Source organism: Loxodonta africana, chromosome 2 (genome assembly GCF_030014295.1).
Source record: "Loxodonta africana isolate mLoxAfr1 chromosome 2, mLoxAfr1.hap2, whole genome shotgun sequence".
Classification (NCBI taxonomy): Eukaryota; Metazoa; Chordata; class Mammalia; order Proboscidea; family Elephantidae; genus Loxodonta; species Loxodonta africana.
Window position 1 is genome coordinate 135,674,613 of NC_087343.1, and position 17,051 is coordinate 135,691,663.

General features: G+C 40.4%; 1 protein-coding gene across 2 annotated transcripts in view; it reads right to left on the bottom strand.

Annotated features, from left to right (window-relative positions):
* Positions 1-17,051, bottom strand: part of SNCAIP (synuclein alpha interacting protein) — a 92,001-nt gene that overhangs the window by 68,711 nt on the left and 6,239 nt on the right. The window contains exon 1 of one of the 2 annotated variants that reach the window (XM_010590427.3): positions 5,782-5,850. In XM_010590427.3, coding sequence (XP_010588729.2) covers positions 5,782-5,796 — 15 coding nt within the window. In that variant the 5' untranslated portion in view covers positions 5,797-5,850. Of the gene's footprint in view, positions 1-5,781; positions 5,855-17,051 lie in introns of those variants that run through there. The other variant, XM_010590421.3, reaches the window with a different exon arrangement.

Here is a 17,051-nt window from a genome sequence, read left to right on the forward strand (position 1 = left end):
AAATGTCCATTTTCTTGATTGAACTCACAGAAAATGTGTTTCCCTATTCTTTGGAATCCAGTTCATATTACATCATGAGAACTGGATTAATCAGGCTTTTCAGTTTCAACTGCCATACCAACTTTCTCTTTTGTGCTTTTAGCATTAAGCCTTAATAAAAATTGAAAACAGGACGTTTATATATTTAGAATCATCAGCTAATGTCACAGCAACATCTACAGGATAAATCTCATGTCGACTTACTATTTTTGGTGCTGGCTAAAATCCTTGAAAATCTAGGAAACCATATATTTTATTTTCATAGGTTCAGGGTCTGTCACATAATTTCCATGCAGAGAGACTGAAAATATAACAATTTTGCAATACTTTTAAATACTCATCCAAAATGACCTTTACTAGATATCAAGTTTAAAAAGTATGGTTTTCCTTCACCCACTGCCATACCAGTATTTTATATTATTTAGCTATTCAAATTCTTTCAGACTCTATTCCAAACACATCACAGGGTCATATACTACCATTACGTAATTGAATTTTCTGACCTCAGAATATCTAAATTTTTAGATGCAAAGCTGGATTAATATTTATCTGCCTTCTTTCATAAGAAAATTATACCATGAGCTTAGCAGATACAAATTTTGAAAGAATCACAAGACATTTAAAGCACTGTGAATTGAAAAAAAATGTGAATTTGAATGTTTAATTAAAAAAAAAAAACTCAAAGTCAATGAAATCGAACGTGCTTTGATTTGAATACCATATGACTACGTAACTTATTTTAGTCCACATTGGGAGAAAACTGTTGAGCATAGTTAACACTCACTGCCTTGTGCTGTCCTCTTTTCCTATATGAGTAGCAGGGATTAAGCAGGGAATATGTGCAAATATGTCACAAAGAACTTTTTTAGGCACAAATTTTTCACACATAACTTCATTTGCTTCTAACCTACACCCTCATACTACTAGCCACATGTGGCTCCTTGGATTAAATTACTCTTCGGTTAGCCCAACTTCATAGGCACTCTGAGGGGCTGGTTTCAAATCCACTTGTTAACTCCTGGGCTTAGACCTGGTTGGTTTTTTTTTTTTTTTTTTTTGAACCCCTGCTAAGAATTTGCCATTCTAACAAGTTCTCAGGAAGTTATACATAAGAATCACCTGGGGATCTTCTTAAAATGTAGATTCCGATTCTCTACCTCTAGGGTGGAAATGCAAATTTTCAACAGGGAACTTGTTAGAAATGCAAATTCTCAGCACAGACTGGAATCGGAATGATTTGATGGAAGCCCTGGCTCCAGGACCATGGGCTAACCATTTACCCTTTGTGAGCCTCTTTTGTCATCAATAAAATGGGCATAATGGTCCTCTCTCAGAGAGTTATTCCGAGGAAATACCATTTAAAGAGAACTTGGCATAGTGCCTGGTACAGTGGACACTTAGGAAATAACTCTGAAACCTCAATAGCACTAGCCCAACTCCAAGCGCAGGCAGAGTTTATGCTCAGGCTTCCGGCTCCTAGCTCTTCACCTCCGTCCCACCTTTTGTGGTGTCTACAGTGCCTTCACATTTCCTTCCTTTCAAAACCCCCTTTCTCACAAAAATTTGAAATCTAATCATAGTACAATGTAAATGATGGAGAACAGTTCAAAATGTTATACCTGTCAGTGGAAAAGACACATCTCAATAGGGATCAAAGTCTTCAGCTAAAGGAAGAGCCTCCCTTGGGTGACCTGGGCATCAACGAGTTACATTGGGCCTCACTGAGCTTATGAAAGGTGTTAAGGACACTCCCTCAGGTCTCTCACAACACTGTGTCATCTGCAGTTCTTACAGCCCACGAATGGCACTGGCCTACGGTTCAGGGATGCAGGGAGGTGAGTCCTGGGCTCTACGTTTCACAGAGGGGCTTGCAACGGTCCCAGTTAGGGTTCATTTCATGTGCCTGCTCCTCTCAGAACACCTGGGAACAGGCACAAAGGGCAGGCACGAGTCTTGTCTTTGTAGCCCACATCAGAAGGCAGCAGAGGTGTGCGGTAAATCCCGGGGCTGCTCTAGGGGGCTGACAGGTTCTGACTGGACCACATGTGGTGTGACCTTAAAAGATGGGTGCTGGTAAACTGCAGTGTGTCTGGAGAGAGCAAGTAGATTGAAAAGGATACGGGAAGACAAGACCAAGGGTGGCTGCTACCTCCAAACAGGTGAACTCTTGCCCAGCAGCAATTGTATTTCTTCACTATGGTTGCAAAGGAAGAACCAAGATCAGTGAGGTGAAATTTGAGGACACTGGTTTTGGCTGAACAAAATAACTAAACTTTATGGATGGGGTTGCCTCACGAAACAGTACGTTCTCTGTCACTGAGATGAGCAAGTACAGGCTGAATGACCCCACGGGTGGGACGACAAGGATCACCTTCACCGATCTGGTGGACTCTGAACTATGTGATTCTTTTAAACCCTTTTTAAATTTTTTTATTTGTAGATAGCTTTTAAACTTTTCATTTGGAAATACATTTATAGAATAGTTGTGAAAATAAAAACAGTACAAAGAACACCCATAAACCCTTTATCCACATTCATCTATTGTCAACATTTTACCATTTTGCTTTCTTATTTGTCCTTTCACCTGCCCACCTCCCTGACCTCATCTCCACCACTTCTCACTGCTCGCCATGCTGCAGCTACGTTGATCTTTTTCTTTCTCTTATATATATAGAATATATTATATATATTCCTGGCTCAGGGATTTTGCATTTACTAGTTCCTCTGCCTTCAACACTCTTCTCCTGGCTTTCACATGGCTGGGTCCTGCTCATATCCCCTGAGCCTCCATATCCTCTACCAACTCCCACAGGTTACTTTATCACATTATCTCATTTCACCTCTTATCACTATTTGAAGTGATCTCATTTACTTATTTGTTTGCTAGCTTTTTGTCTGTCATTCTCACTAGAATCTAAGCTCCACAAGAACAGGGGCCTTGACTGTCTTATTCTGTATAATGTCCTCAGTGCGTGGAACAGAGAACACTCAACAAATATTTGTTGAATGAACAGAATAAAAGAACCAATGAGTCTGAGAACATTCTGTCAAAGATTTTTAATAAAAGCAAGTATATTAACATTTGACAACCTTCACAAAATCGTGCTTAACATAGTCTAGAAAAGTGAAGAGAAATGTCTTCATTTGGTGGGGACATATTCTAAGTGATGAGAGGTTTGGAGAAGAGTTTCCTCAGAGGTTGTCCCATCCGAAAGAAGATGGAGAGTCTTCTCAGGAGCCAATGTGCCTCTGAGCCATTTGTTTGAAAAGATTACCATAAAGATGGAAATCTGCAAACACTCCTGAAGCAAGGCCCTCCTAGGTGTTCGGTACAAGAAAGACAGGTCTTATTTCTACACGTGGATACCCATGAGAATGCCTCAACTCTTTCAGGAACTGGCTCTGAAAGCTTCACCATGTTGAGATGTCTTTCAAATGAGACCACAGATAATTCTATGGCAACACTGTGGAAAGATGGATTTTTTTCACATGTTCCTTTTAGGATGATTCTTGCTCTATCAAAAAAGTGGTTTACCAGCTTCCAACTGTCCATCAAATTGGAGGTCTATATGGTATTCTTTTAAGGGGCCTGAGTCTTTTCCTCATACATCCATTTTCTGTCAGGTCTAACTGTTGCTGATTACTTTGACCACTGGGTCTTTGCTCTGGGTGAAGCTTAAAAGCTTGTGAACTTGAAATGTGCCTCCTCCTCAAACACAGAAGAAATGTCTAACACCATACTATGAAAGTGGCTAAAAGTCATAAGATCTGGAGAAAATTAAATGAACTAGGAAGCAGAAAAAATTATTTTTAAAAGCTTCTGTTTATTCACTTAATGTGGTCAGTAGGAGTAGCTATTAAACAGAGAAAAGAAATTTACTATGTAAACAGTGAAGGGAAATGCTGATTTAAAAAATTTTTAAAGGGTAACACCCTAACATTGAATTATGACCACTAAGTCTTGCTACCTGAGAGGCAGTACTTGTAGCGGATAAGAGAATGAACTCCAGAGGCTGACTTCCTGTGTTTTGAATTCCAGCTCTTAACTGCTGTGCAACCCTGGGCAAGATACTCAACTGCTCTCTGCTCTATGCCTCAGTTCCCCCCATCTATAATATGAAGATTATAACAGTCCTTAGCTCATAGCGATTTTAGGATTAACTGGGATAATGTATATGAAGTGTTTACAACAGTACCTAACACATTAAGCTCTACTGAGGTGTTTGCTATTACTATTTCTTCTCTCTCTCTCCACCTCTAATTAAAGAAAAAAGGAAACTTGTATTTGTAAAGTGCCTTCCAATACCTCAGCTAATTTTGACCCTAACAAGAGCCTCGCGGCATTAGCAGAAGAGATCTCTTCTTTATTTTACAGATAATTAGTCACAGGCTCAAGGTCAATAGACGGCTGAACCCTAACTCGAACCCAGGTCTTCAGGCTCTGAACCTGGTGATGTCTGCACTGCTCTTGCTGCCTGTGTCGCTGGTGGCAGTCCTAAGTTCAACTTTGAAATAGGTGATACCTTTTAAAGAGACCCATCTTTATAAGCTTCATAGTCAAAAGCCTCCGTTAGACTCTACAGAAACTGGAGTGTTTTGGGAATAAAAAATGAGGAAAAAAAAAAAAAACCTGAAGGTAAGTGAAAACTTTTATTTGAATTTAAAACCATCTTCTGTGATGTTTTTTTTTTTTTCCTGTGATGTTTCTGACCCAAACATTGAAGCATTACTTTCACTCACAAAAAAACACAGAGCTAAACAAACCTAGGAGACTAATTATTTTCCCTGTCTCATCCAAGTAAAATGTCTAAAGAAAACAAATGGTCCAGGGGAAAAGGAAATCAACTTTGTAAAAGTCCTTTCAGTTAGAAAGACCTAGCATTCTAGCAGCCGTATAGGTAAGGCACATCTACTTATTTGCAACTGAGGATCATCTTCAGTCTCTGCCACCCCTGGTTTTCAGGATTATTGTTATTAGCGGAGGTCCAGCTTTGGCAAGGTTAATGGTGATGCTTTAAGGTAATTACTAGGAAAAAATAATAAACATCATTTCGTAGTCTGGTATCTTTCCCATCAATATTCTCTTTTATTTTTATTTTTGCCCAACACAGAAAGAAAAGCAGACAGGCTTAATTTGATTTACAGAGGGAAAAACAACCCTGAATGTACTTTTTTTGTCAGAGGAGTGGGTGGGGTACAAGGAGAAAAGGTCAACCAGCTGGTTTTCATCTTTATGCCATAATTCTCTGTTTAGTTTACACTATTAAACTCCAAAGCTTCGCTTTAATCTTAACTGTTACAGTATGCTTTATTGCAGATTCTATCATGTCGCATCCCTGATAGGGTTTCAGACTTTGGCAAAGCACCATCCCCCAAGCTGGTCCTTGCCATATGGGTAGTAAACGCATCCAACATTTTTTTCACTGGCGCCTGCATCATTATGTTTTGTCACCAATGGTTTCTCGGGTTTTCAGTAAATTGCTGCGTATACTGTGGTTTGGAGCTGCTGAGATGATCTCCTACATTTATTTGTATACAGCTGAGCACTCATTAGGGCCTCCCTGTCCTGTTATCCTTGGGCAGATGACCTAACATCTGTTTGTTGGGGGCAGGGGTGAGTAAAGAAACCATAAAGGAAAAAGAAAACAGAAAGCAGGAGCAACCAATGTGAGGAGAAACAGCTTCCAGGACTTCTCACACTCTAGCCCAGGACAAGAAGGCAAGGAGAGGAGCGAAACCTACCTGATCTGTCCTCATTTTGCGAATCACATCTTCGGCACAGTTCTGGGATGGTCTTGAGGGATGTGACTGAATACTGAATGGAAAGCCAGAGGAGAAAGGGTATAAAATAATATGTTAAAATGGATTTAACTATATTCACTCACATTGCCCAGAAAGTAAAGCCACAAGAAGTGATACTTAAAAACAACACGTATATCCAGAAGCCTTTGAACCCTACCCTAAGTGGGTTACATAGTGATCTGGCCTCAGCATAACCTCTTACCCACAAGTATCTAAGCAAATGGAGATTAAAAGAGGGCTGGGCAGCCTTTCTTCAACAAACAAGGTGGGGTGTGGCTAGCAGACACTCTGTCTCCTATCACTGCCACTACCTGTGTTTCCAAAAGATGGCCATAGTATTTGCATTCAGAATTCTAAGAGTCAGTCTAAGTGTGAAAAGCCAAGTGGACAAATACCCAGCTTCCTGCAATGTCCAAAGCAGTTGGGAGACCTACCTGTGCCTATGCTGATTAGACTATTTGAAAGTCGCCAGTATTGCCACCTGCCAAAGACTTTACTGTGTGGCATCTGTAATCTCCAAGGGAAAAACCAGGGTAATGTCATAAATGGCAAGAGACACATGGTTCTGTGTTTGAAAGCTCATCTGTTTCATATACAGATTAATTTGAATTGAAAGAAATCACCTTCCAGGTGCAGTCCCAGCACAAACTCAGGGGCCGGCTATCAGGATAACAAATTATGACATAACGGGGCATAAAATCAGAACAGCTAAAACAAATGTAAAATCAATAGCTATGATTCATGGGGACTACGGGGGATGCCAATCAATCTACCTCAGGGACGGGTTTTTTTTAAAACAAAATAAATAGGATGGGCTCTTTCTTTAATCAAAGGCCAAGGCAGGGACTGTCTACAATCACCATGCACTTTAATTCATAAAATACAGCTTCCTAAAAATACTTTGCTCCGTACTTCTAAGACCAACGCTCCTACATGTGAATGAGTGCAAATCTGAATTATTTCACTGTTACATAATTTTTTGGGAGTGGAGAAAAAACAATCTAAAAGAAAAATGATCATGGGAAACTCATTAGGATTATTCCAGCATTACAAGTGAGGAATGTGTAATTGGGATACATTTTTCAATGAGAAGGGTACTTCAGTTAGTTTGATGTTGACAGATGAAGCAAAGCATCCACACTGAGACCCACTAGCACTTTCCACACTCTATCAGACAATAAGACAGAGGGAGGTGCGGCTGTAGCTAATGTCAGTTTGCCAACTGCATGTCACAAACAAATTAAATCTCAAGTACTTCCAAGTGAAAAATGAAATCGCAAATGACTAATTAGAGAAATTACTCTTACCTGTCTGATGCAATAGCATCCTGTTTTTGTTGGTCATTCCTCAGAGACTACAGGTGTGTTAGCAAATCCATTCACACACACAAAGGGAGGGATCACTGCCTCTTAAACCCAAAATAAACTTTAAGGTTTATTCCCTTATACATTATGGTCTTTGGGGGTTGGAGGTAATAGGTACAGAAGGCATTTTTCTTGTTACTAATAAGGTACCTTATGTTTCTGGCCAAGTACAAGCTCTCTAAGGAATCTGGTAGCTTCATGAGACCAGCTGGTAGAGGTTAAATAATTACACAGTCTGTAATTCAATTAAAATTGGGCCTTTTGTTTTTGGCGGCCTTGCGCCCCATGAAGCACCCTTTGGCAAAGTCTTCTCTCTCTCTCTCTCTCTTTTAAATTGGCTTTTCTTCCAAGGCAAAATTTTGGAGAAAAAGGAAATTTATTTTAAATAGCAAAAACCAAACCCATTGCTGTTGAGTAGACTCTGACTTACAGTGACCCAACAGGACAGAGTAGAACTGCCCCATACAGTACCCAAGGAGCACCTGGTGGAATCCAACTGCCGACCTTCTGGTTAGCAGCCATAGCTCTTAACCACTATGCCATGAGGGCTTCCTCGTGCTTAAATATAGTTAATGATAAACTCAATTTAAGACTTTCCCACTAGACTTAATGATTATCTATTTGATTAAACTGGGTGAGCTGTTATCTGCATCTCCAGGCACATGCACTGGAACTGCACACGCCTGGAACCTCCCACCTCAAAGTCACGCATGTCAGAATATCTACTGTGTTATTAGCCATGGCTTCAACTCTTTCTATGAGACATCAGAGGTCCACAGTGTGAAATGTGTTTTAATTTGATGGATTTTAAATTAGAACAACACAAGCTGCTGCTGGCATGGGGACTGGGCCCAGGGAGAGATTGCCTAGCTGAGCCCCGCCCCATGCCCCTAATCTACATCACATGTGGCTTTGAGGCTCTCTACCCAGGTCACATAGGAAGCCACTTCTGTGAAGACGTACGTCCTAGCTCTTTAGAAATAACGACCTTGCAGACAAAGTCATGGTGCTACTCCTGGCAATGGAAGTAAAAAGTATAGAAATCTAGGAGAAGGATGATGTGTAGCCAGAAAATTGAAGTTTTGGATACTTTTAAGGGTGGATGGAATGTCGAACTTGGCAGTGACTCCAATCTACACTGTGAACAAATCCACCCTGCTTTATAAAGACACAAGAAAAATGCAATTTGTGGATTTGTACAAACACTGATCTTTGGATAGAATATAAAGCTTAAGGGAATGCTGTAAAGATAGTTAAGCTGTGATGTCAGGAGATGCACAAGAAACAATTCACACAACCAACGCACAAAAACACTTTCATAGTGGCCAAGTTGGGAATGAGCAAGTGACTCAGGAAGTCTCCTTTGCAAAAGTGCATTGTGCTACCATTTGGGATCTGAAACAGGAGGTTTCCCAGGCCTTCATCGCAGTTCATGGACAGATGGCCTTTTATAAGGAGCTGCCAGATCGCCAATTCACCTCTTCCTCAGGACAATGCCTGCTCCCAGGGCCCAACCACAACCAAGGCCTAATGTATTCTCCCTCCTCCCAAGCCTTTGTATTCCTATTAACTTTGGGTGATCAGAGAGGAGAGGGGGCTTGCAGTTGGTTGAGAAGTACTAGACCTTCAATCTTTATAACCCTACTTAATTCCTTTTCTAAAAATTGTCCACTGCACTGTGGAAATAGCCTTTTTAATCCAAAACTTCTTTTCTACTCCTCCCCCACTGTTCTCTAAAAAGAGGCCCTGCCCTAGGTTGTTTCAGCTTCATCAATGTCCCTGTGAATCCAGTTTAGTTCCCCTTCTGTTCTTTTGTCCTGAGTTAATGTGCTTGGCTGCTACCTGAAAGGTTGGTGGTTCAAGTCCACCCAGAGGTGCCTCAGAAGAAAGGCCTGGTGATCTACTTCTGAAAAAGCAGCCACTGAAAACCCTGTGGGGCACAGTTCGACTTGGACACCCATGGAGCCACTATGAATCGGAAATACCTCATTAGCAACTGATTTTTAACTGGTTCTGTTCTTTTACTCTGGGGTTCCCTTGCCTGGACTGCCCTCCTGTAGCCATGCAACGCCACCGTTCCTCAAGGCCGGCTTTCTCCATGAAACCATGTATGATTTCTTCAGCCCTTACTGAATGCTCTCTTTTCTGTCCTTTGTGGAATCCTGTTCTGTCTTGTGCTCTCTGGTCTCCCGTGTGTTAGTCTTGGCTCGAGCAAGCTCTTGAGGGCAAAGACGGTATCTTTCACTTATACATTTGCCAGGTACATAGTCAGTGGCTGATTAACTGGTCAGTATCCCAAGCTGTAACACACATCTGACTAATCCCTTGTCACAGTATTATAGATTTTCAAAGAAGCCCTTTCATGTTTAGGTGCAAAGTGGGAATTTCCTCCAAGCCTCCACACTGCCACTGGAATTAATTAGCTTTCTAAAATGAAAACCTGACTGAGGTGCTTCCCTGTTTCAGATCCTTCTGTGGCTCTGCACAGCCTAGGGGAGACAGGCCTTAGCACGGCACTTGAAGTCTCCATGAGCTCAGCCTCATCTCTCACCGTGGCCCACTTCTCTTTTCATGTGGCTACAACATCAAATTTCTTGCGGTTTCCTACCTAAGTTTTACCTTTATATATGCTATTCCACCTACCTGGTATGCCATTCCACCCACTACATTAGGCAAGCTCCTTTTAATCCTTCAAACTTTGCTGGGTATCACTTCTATGGCCCTCTAAATAGAAGCAATGGTAGCTTTCAAAGTGTGGTTTCCAGGCCACTAATATCAACACCACCTAGAACTTGTTAGGGACTCTGAGTGTGGGCCCAGCAAGCTTTGTTTTCACAAGCCATTCAGGTGATTCTGATGCATCCGTCAACTTGATGTTTCATCTCTATGTTTATATAACTGCTTTCTCTGCTTCCTGAGGGAATGGACAATATTTTATTTACCTAGGATACTACGCACTTATTGAACTGAATTACATGAATTCCCCTAAGTGGCCCATAATTTCAGTGGCAATAATAATAACAGCTAATATTTGTATTAATCTTCTCAGGGAGCCCTGGCAGCACAGTGGTTAAGAACTCAAGTGCTAACCAAAAAGGTGGCAGTTCAAATTCACTAGCTGCTCCTTGGAAACCCTATAGGGCAGTTCTACTCTGTCCTGTAGGGTCACTATGAGTTGAAATTGACTCGACAGCAACGGGTTTCGTTTTTTTGTTTTTTAATCTTCTTAGTGAAAAGAAAACCCATGAGTACAACTCTAGCAATGCAATCATGGTAAACTTAAAAACCCTTTAACTATATTAACAGCGCTAGTGCCAACTGATGTCTTAGTCTTTAGTACAAAGAATGACGGATTTGGAACCAGAAGATCTCGATTCAAGTCCCATCTCTGACATTTACTAACTGTGGTTTTGGACAAAGAAAGGGTTTACTATTTCTGGGCTTTAATTTCCTTATCCGTAAAACATAGATAATTGTATAAGATAATGTATGTGAAGTCATTCCACAAACTGTCAAGTGGTGTTAAATGTAATGGTCTCTTCTTTCTAACCTGTATAACATGTATCTCCCACAGCGCCTCCTCACCTTCACTCCTGTCATGATTTTAAGCACAGGAGAATATGTTGTGAGACCTAACGAGGCAGGAAGAGAGGGGCTGAGCTGGGACTGGAAAGGAAAGATAGCTCAGCCTATCCCAGCAGGTTATTTTGGCTGATCTTTGTTTTTTTCTCACCCAAGAGAGAGTCCATGGCCAAGGGATGACACTGAAGCTCAGCTTCACAAACTGCATAGTGTTGATATGACAACAGAAGACAACATTATACATCGCAATCTAAGCTAGTCAGTTTTGTCACCCTGCCATGTGAAATAGTTTGATCATGCACAGGATTCATAAGAACAGTGTGTGATTTCTATGAGAGCTATGGGAATTTCTGACCACCCTAAGTATTATTCAGGACTGAAAAGCTTTGGCCCTTATTCCTGAGAAATGGAGCCAATTGAGTGAACAAGCAGACATTACTCAAATGGTAATGAGCCAGAGAAAACGAAGGAGGTAAAATCTCAAGCCCCTTTTCAAGCTAGAGACTTTTAAACAACTAAGGTCCCATGAGGTTTCCAAAAGAAACAATTAACCCAGTCATCCAAACAATGATCCCAAAATTCAGGACTTCTTACAAAGCTTTTCAAAATTGAGGCAGGCACCTCAACACACAACAAAACGACGATAACAATGTGTACAAGCAAAGCTAAGAGTGAAAGCAAAGGCACATAACTGAAGCGAGATTTTCAGAAACAAAACTTTTTTTTCCTAAAATTCTGACCTCCTTTCCAAAGACATGTACCTCCATTCAGGAAGAAATGTCCTGACTTCATGCCCTCTATAACAAATCCTGTCTACTACCACTTCTTCATTGTTGGCCCTCTGCTTGTGCTCTGCATTCCTTCTCACCCATCTCCTCAGGACTCTTGCTCTGCTATCATTCCCTCTTCTCTCCTTCTCTTTGCCACCCACTCAACATTGGCTCTTGTCCTTTAAGTCTATAAAAATCACAACCCTCCTCTCCAAGACCCTCTGCTTCCCTGATGGATAATAGGCTTTCCTGCTCTTGTGTTTACAGCCATACTTGTTAGAAGCCTAGTCTCTCTTGTCTTTTTTTTCCCTCACCTTTCCATTTACTCCTCGAGCCACCATGATATGGCTTTTGTGCCATCACACTATGGACAGTTATTATGGCCACTAGTGGGTTTTTAACTGGAAAATCCCATGGGCACTTTTCAACCCTTTTCTTTACAATGACCTAACCACAAAAGTTGCCACTATTGACTGCTCCCTTTAAAATTCCCTTCTTTAGCTCCCTTGGTTTTCCTTCTTATTTCTCTAATAACTTCTTTCCAGTCTCGTTCATAGAAGCCTCTTCCCTCCCACCACCACATGGGATATACTTCTGCTCAGTTCTTTCCTCGAAACATCCTTCTCTTCCCACATTCCATGTTTTCATCGATGACCTTGTCTGCTCCCACAGTTTCAACCACCACCTCTATGTAGTGCAGTTACTGATAATCTACACTTTCATATATCCATCACTGGTTACTTTAGTGCATTTCTTTCTACCATTTAGGCTCCACTGAAGTATTACAATCCAATTTTCAAATGCATTTGAATTTTGTTCTTGTTCATTGTTTTTAATCATATAGTCTAAGAACTTTTTTTTTTAATTAAAAATAATTTTTTTTTATGCTAAGACACTGCTTGTGGTTGGTATTGGGGAAAATTCATTAATTCTTCTTGACTCTTTTAAGAGAGCACCAGGTCCTCAACATAATAAAGGGCATCTATACAAAACCAACAGCCAACATCATTCTTAATGGATAGAGGCTGAAAACATTCCCTTTGAGAACAAGAACAAGACAAGGATGCCCTCTATCACCACTCCTATTTAACACTGTGCTGGAAGTCCTAGCTAGACCAATAATGCAAGAAAAAGAAATAAAGGGCATCCAAATTGGTAATGAAGAAGTTAAACTGTCCCTATTTGCAGATGAAATGATACCACACGTAGAAAACCCAAAAGACTCCACGAGAAAACTACTGGAACTAATAGAAAGATTCAGCAGAGGGGCAGGATACAAGATAAACATACGAAATCAGTTGGATCCCTATACACCAATAAAGAGAATGAGGAAAAGGAAATCAGGAAAACAATAGCATTTATAATAGCCCCTAAAAGAAAAAAAATACTTAGGAATAATTCTAACCAGGAATGTAAAAGACTTATAAAAAGAAAACTACAAAATGCTACTGCAAGAAACCAAAGAGATCTACATAAATGGAAAAAACATACCATGCTCATGGATAGGTAGACTCAACATTGTGAAAATGACAATTCTACCCAAGGCAATTTACAAATACAATGCAATCCCAGTCTAAATACCAACAACATTCTTTAAAGAGATGGAAAAACTAATCATTAACTTTATATGGAAAGGGAAGAGGCCTCAGATAAGTAAAGCACTACTGATGAAGAAGAATAAAGTAGGAGGACTTGTACTATCTGACCTCAGAACCTACTATATACAGCTATGGTAGTCAAAACAGCCTGGTACTGGTACAACAGATACACTGACCAATGGAAGAGAATTGAAAACCCAGATGTAAATCCATCTACCTATGTTCATCTGATCTTTGACAAGGGCCTGAAGTCCATCAAATGGGGAAAAGACAGTCTTTTTAACAAATGGTGCTGGCAAAACTGAATGTCCATATGCAAAAAAAATGAAGGAGGACTCATATCTCACACCATACACAAAAACTAATTCAAAATGGATCAAAGACCTAAATGTAAAACCAAAAACTATAATGATCATAGAAGGAAAAACAGGCTCAACACTAGAGGCCCTAATAAAGGGCATTAACAGGATACAAACCATAACTAACAACACACAAACTCCAAAAGATATGCTAGATAGCTGGGACTTTCTAAAAATTAAACACTTATGCTCATCAAAAGACTTCACCGAAAGAGTAAAAACAGAACCTACAGACTAAGAAAAAATTTTTGGCTATGACAAATCTGACAAAGGTCTAATCTCTAAAATCTACAGGAAAATCCAGCACCTCTCCAACAAAAGGACAAACCAATTAAAAAATGGGCAAATGAAATGAACAGACACTTTACCAAAGAAGAGATCCAAGCAGCTGACACATAAGGAAATGCCTGGGATCACTAGCCATTAGAGAAATGCAAATCAAAACCACATCGAGATACCATCTCACCCTGGCACTCTGGCAGGAATAAAAAAACAGGAAATAATAAATGTTGGAGAGACTGCGGAGAGATCGGAACTCTTATGCACTGCTGGTGGAAATGCAAAATGGTACGGTGCTTCCTTAGAAAGTCAGAAAGAGAAATACCATATGATCCAGCAATCCCACTCCTAGGAATAGATCCTAGAAAAATAAGACCCATCACACGAATAGACATATGCACACCCATGTTCACTACAGCATTGTTCACAATAGCAAAAAGAGGGAAACAACCTAGATGCCCATCAACAGATAAATGGATAAACAAGCTATGATACATGCACACAATGGAGTACTATGCAACAAAAATGAACAATGATGAATCTGGGAAGCATCTCACAATGTGGATGAATCTGGAAGGCATTATGCTGAGTGAAATGAGTCAATCACAAAAGGACAAATATTGTATGAGACCACTACTATAAAAACCCATGAAAAGGTTTACACACAAAAGGAAATAATCTTTGATGATTATTAGGGAGGGGAGTGGTAGGGATGGAAAAACACTAAATAGATAATAGATGAGTGTTAGCTTAGTTGAAGGGTAAGACAGTACACAATACTGGGCAAGCCAGCCCAACTTGTACAAGGCAAGGTCATGGAAGCTCCAAAGACACATCCAAACTCCCTGAGGGACCAAATTCCTGGGCTGAGGGCTGTGGGGACCATGGTCTCAGGGAACATCTAGTTCAACTGGCTTAACATAGTTTATAAAGAAAACATTCTACTTTGGTGAGTAGCATCTGGGGTCTTAAAAGCCTGTAAGTGGCCATCTAAGATACTCTGCTGCTCTCATCCCTTTACAAGGAAGGGAGAATGAAGAAAGCTAAATACATAAGAGAAAGATTAGCCCAAAAGACTAATGGACCACAGCTACCATGGCCTCCACCAGACCGAGTTCAGTACAACTAGATGGTGCCCAGTTACCACCACCTTCTGCTCTGACAGGGATCACAATAGAGGGTCCCAGACAGAGCTGGAGAAAAATGTAGAACAGATTTCTAACTTACAAAAAAGACCAGACTTACTGGCCGACAGAGACTGGAGAAACCCCGAGAGTATGGCCCCCGACACCTTTTTAGCTCAGTAATGAAGTCACTCCTGAGGTTCACCCTTCATCCAAAGATTAGACAGGCCCATAAAACAAAACGAGACTAAAGGGGCACACCAGCCCAGGGACAAGGACTGGAAGGTGGGAGAGGGCAGAAAAGCTGGTAATAGGGAATCCAGGGTCAAGAAGGGAGAGTCTTGACATGTAATGGCGTAGTTAACCAATGTCATAAAACAATATGTGTACTGTTTAATGAGAAGCTAGTTTGTTCTGTAAACCTTCATCTAAAGTACAATTTAAAAAAAGAGAGAGCACCAGGAACTACTCTACCTGGAGTCAGGGGAAAGATAATGGTCCATACTGGTGAAACTGGTGAACTGCTAACATTCTGAACACACAGTACTGAATGATCACCTACTCTGAGAAGTGGGCCTGAATGGGGAACAGACCTGGGTGGCTGGGACAACCAGAGGTGACCAAGGGTCTCAACAGAAGCAATTTTCAAACTGCCCATGCGGTATCCAGGCTTTACTATTTTCTAACTGATGAGTATCTTAGTTACTTAACCTCTGTGTTTCTTCATCTGTAAAACAACGTAATATTATTACCTACAGGAGTGTGGCTGTGAAGATTATGACCTGAAAATGGAAAACACTGATAATAGTACTTGGTGCATAGTGATTGATAGATGTTAGCTATTATTATTTACATTTAAAATTACCAAAATGAGCATTTAAAAATAAAGCCATAGGAATTGTTACTATTGAGGCCACAATGACAACTTACAAAAAAATTACAAGGAAAATTTATCTTACAGTAGGGCAGGTGGCCTACTGTAAACCTTGTACAAATCCAGTGATGGTCTAATTTTAATTGTGAGATAATAATCAATCACCAGCATAAATATAAAGACTGTCAAGAATGGAGTTTGGTATTGAAATTAAATCTAACCTATTATGAAGTTAACTTGATATTTCATACATGCTTAATTGTTGTAATATCCTACTGTAAACTTTTATGAAAGCACAGATCAACTCTATGTTTTTCACCCCAAGCCTGGCACTGTGCCTGGTACACTGTAAATGTTCAATAAATGCTTGTTGAATAGGTTGGCATAAAAGCTAGTTATACATAAAAGGTAAACAGTTTGTGTAAGTAACCTGCATAATCAAACTAATAAATCCTGCAGCCATCAGCTAAAACAAGAACTTTTAGGGTTATCTGCAGAATAAGAGAAGAGCAAATAAAAAACTTGGCAGTTGTTTGTTCTTAGGAATCACTCTATGCATAACACAGAGAAATCCAAAGAGTAAAGCTGCTCTCTGCCTTCTCAGGAAGAGGTGTTCATCACAAGATTTGGAGTCCAGGGACTGAGTTCTAGTCCTAGATTCTAACACTAGCTATGGCCATCGATTCATCTTTTCCAGATTAGATGTTTCCCAATTCTTCTTTTGGTAGGTGTTAAGATACAAGATAAAATATATGACATATGATGTTAGAATAGGTTTTTGATAATGTGGGGCTGGCGGAAGGACGGATGAGAGGTAATTTAGATTCAAATACAGGACACTGCAAAGAAAACAGATGGGGGATTTTGAACAGCTGATGAAACCAGATCATAGAAAAATACTAGGGAAAGCTTTAATATTGATAAAGAGCACGGAGACCGCTAGGAAGGGTAGGGCTGATGGATGGGAACAGTGAACAAGGTCACGTGCCTGCCTTGGTTACCTCTGAGGTAAGGCAGAGGAAAGTGTAACAGGATCCATCTTACTTTGGTGGCTCCCTTTCTAGACAGAAGGGCAAACTAGGTTCTTTAGACCTTGAATGTCTCTATATGCTTTTCATACCTAGAACCAGGGCAAAAGTTTTTTTCTTACACACCTCAACTCACTGCCGAAGTTCACTTGACACGCTCTACATCCCCCTTCTCAAGGTCTCCCACTACTGGGTATCCTGGCTGTGAAAGAGATCTTTGTCAAAATGCAAC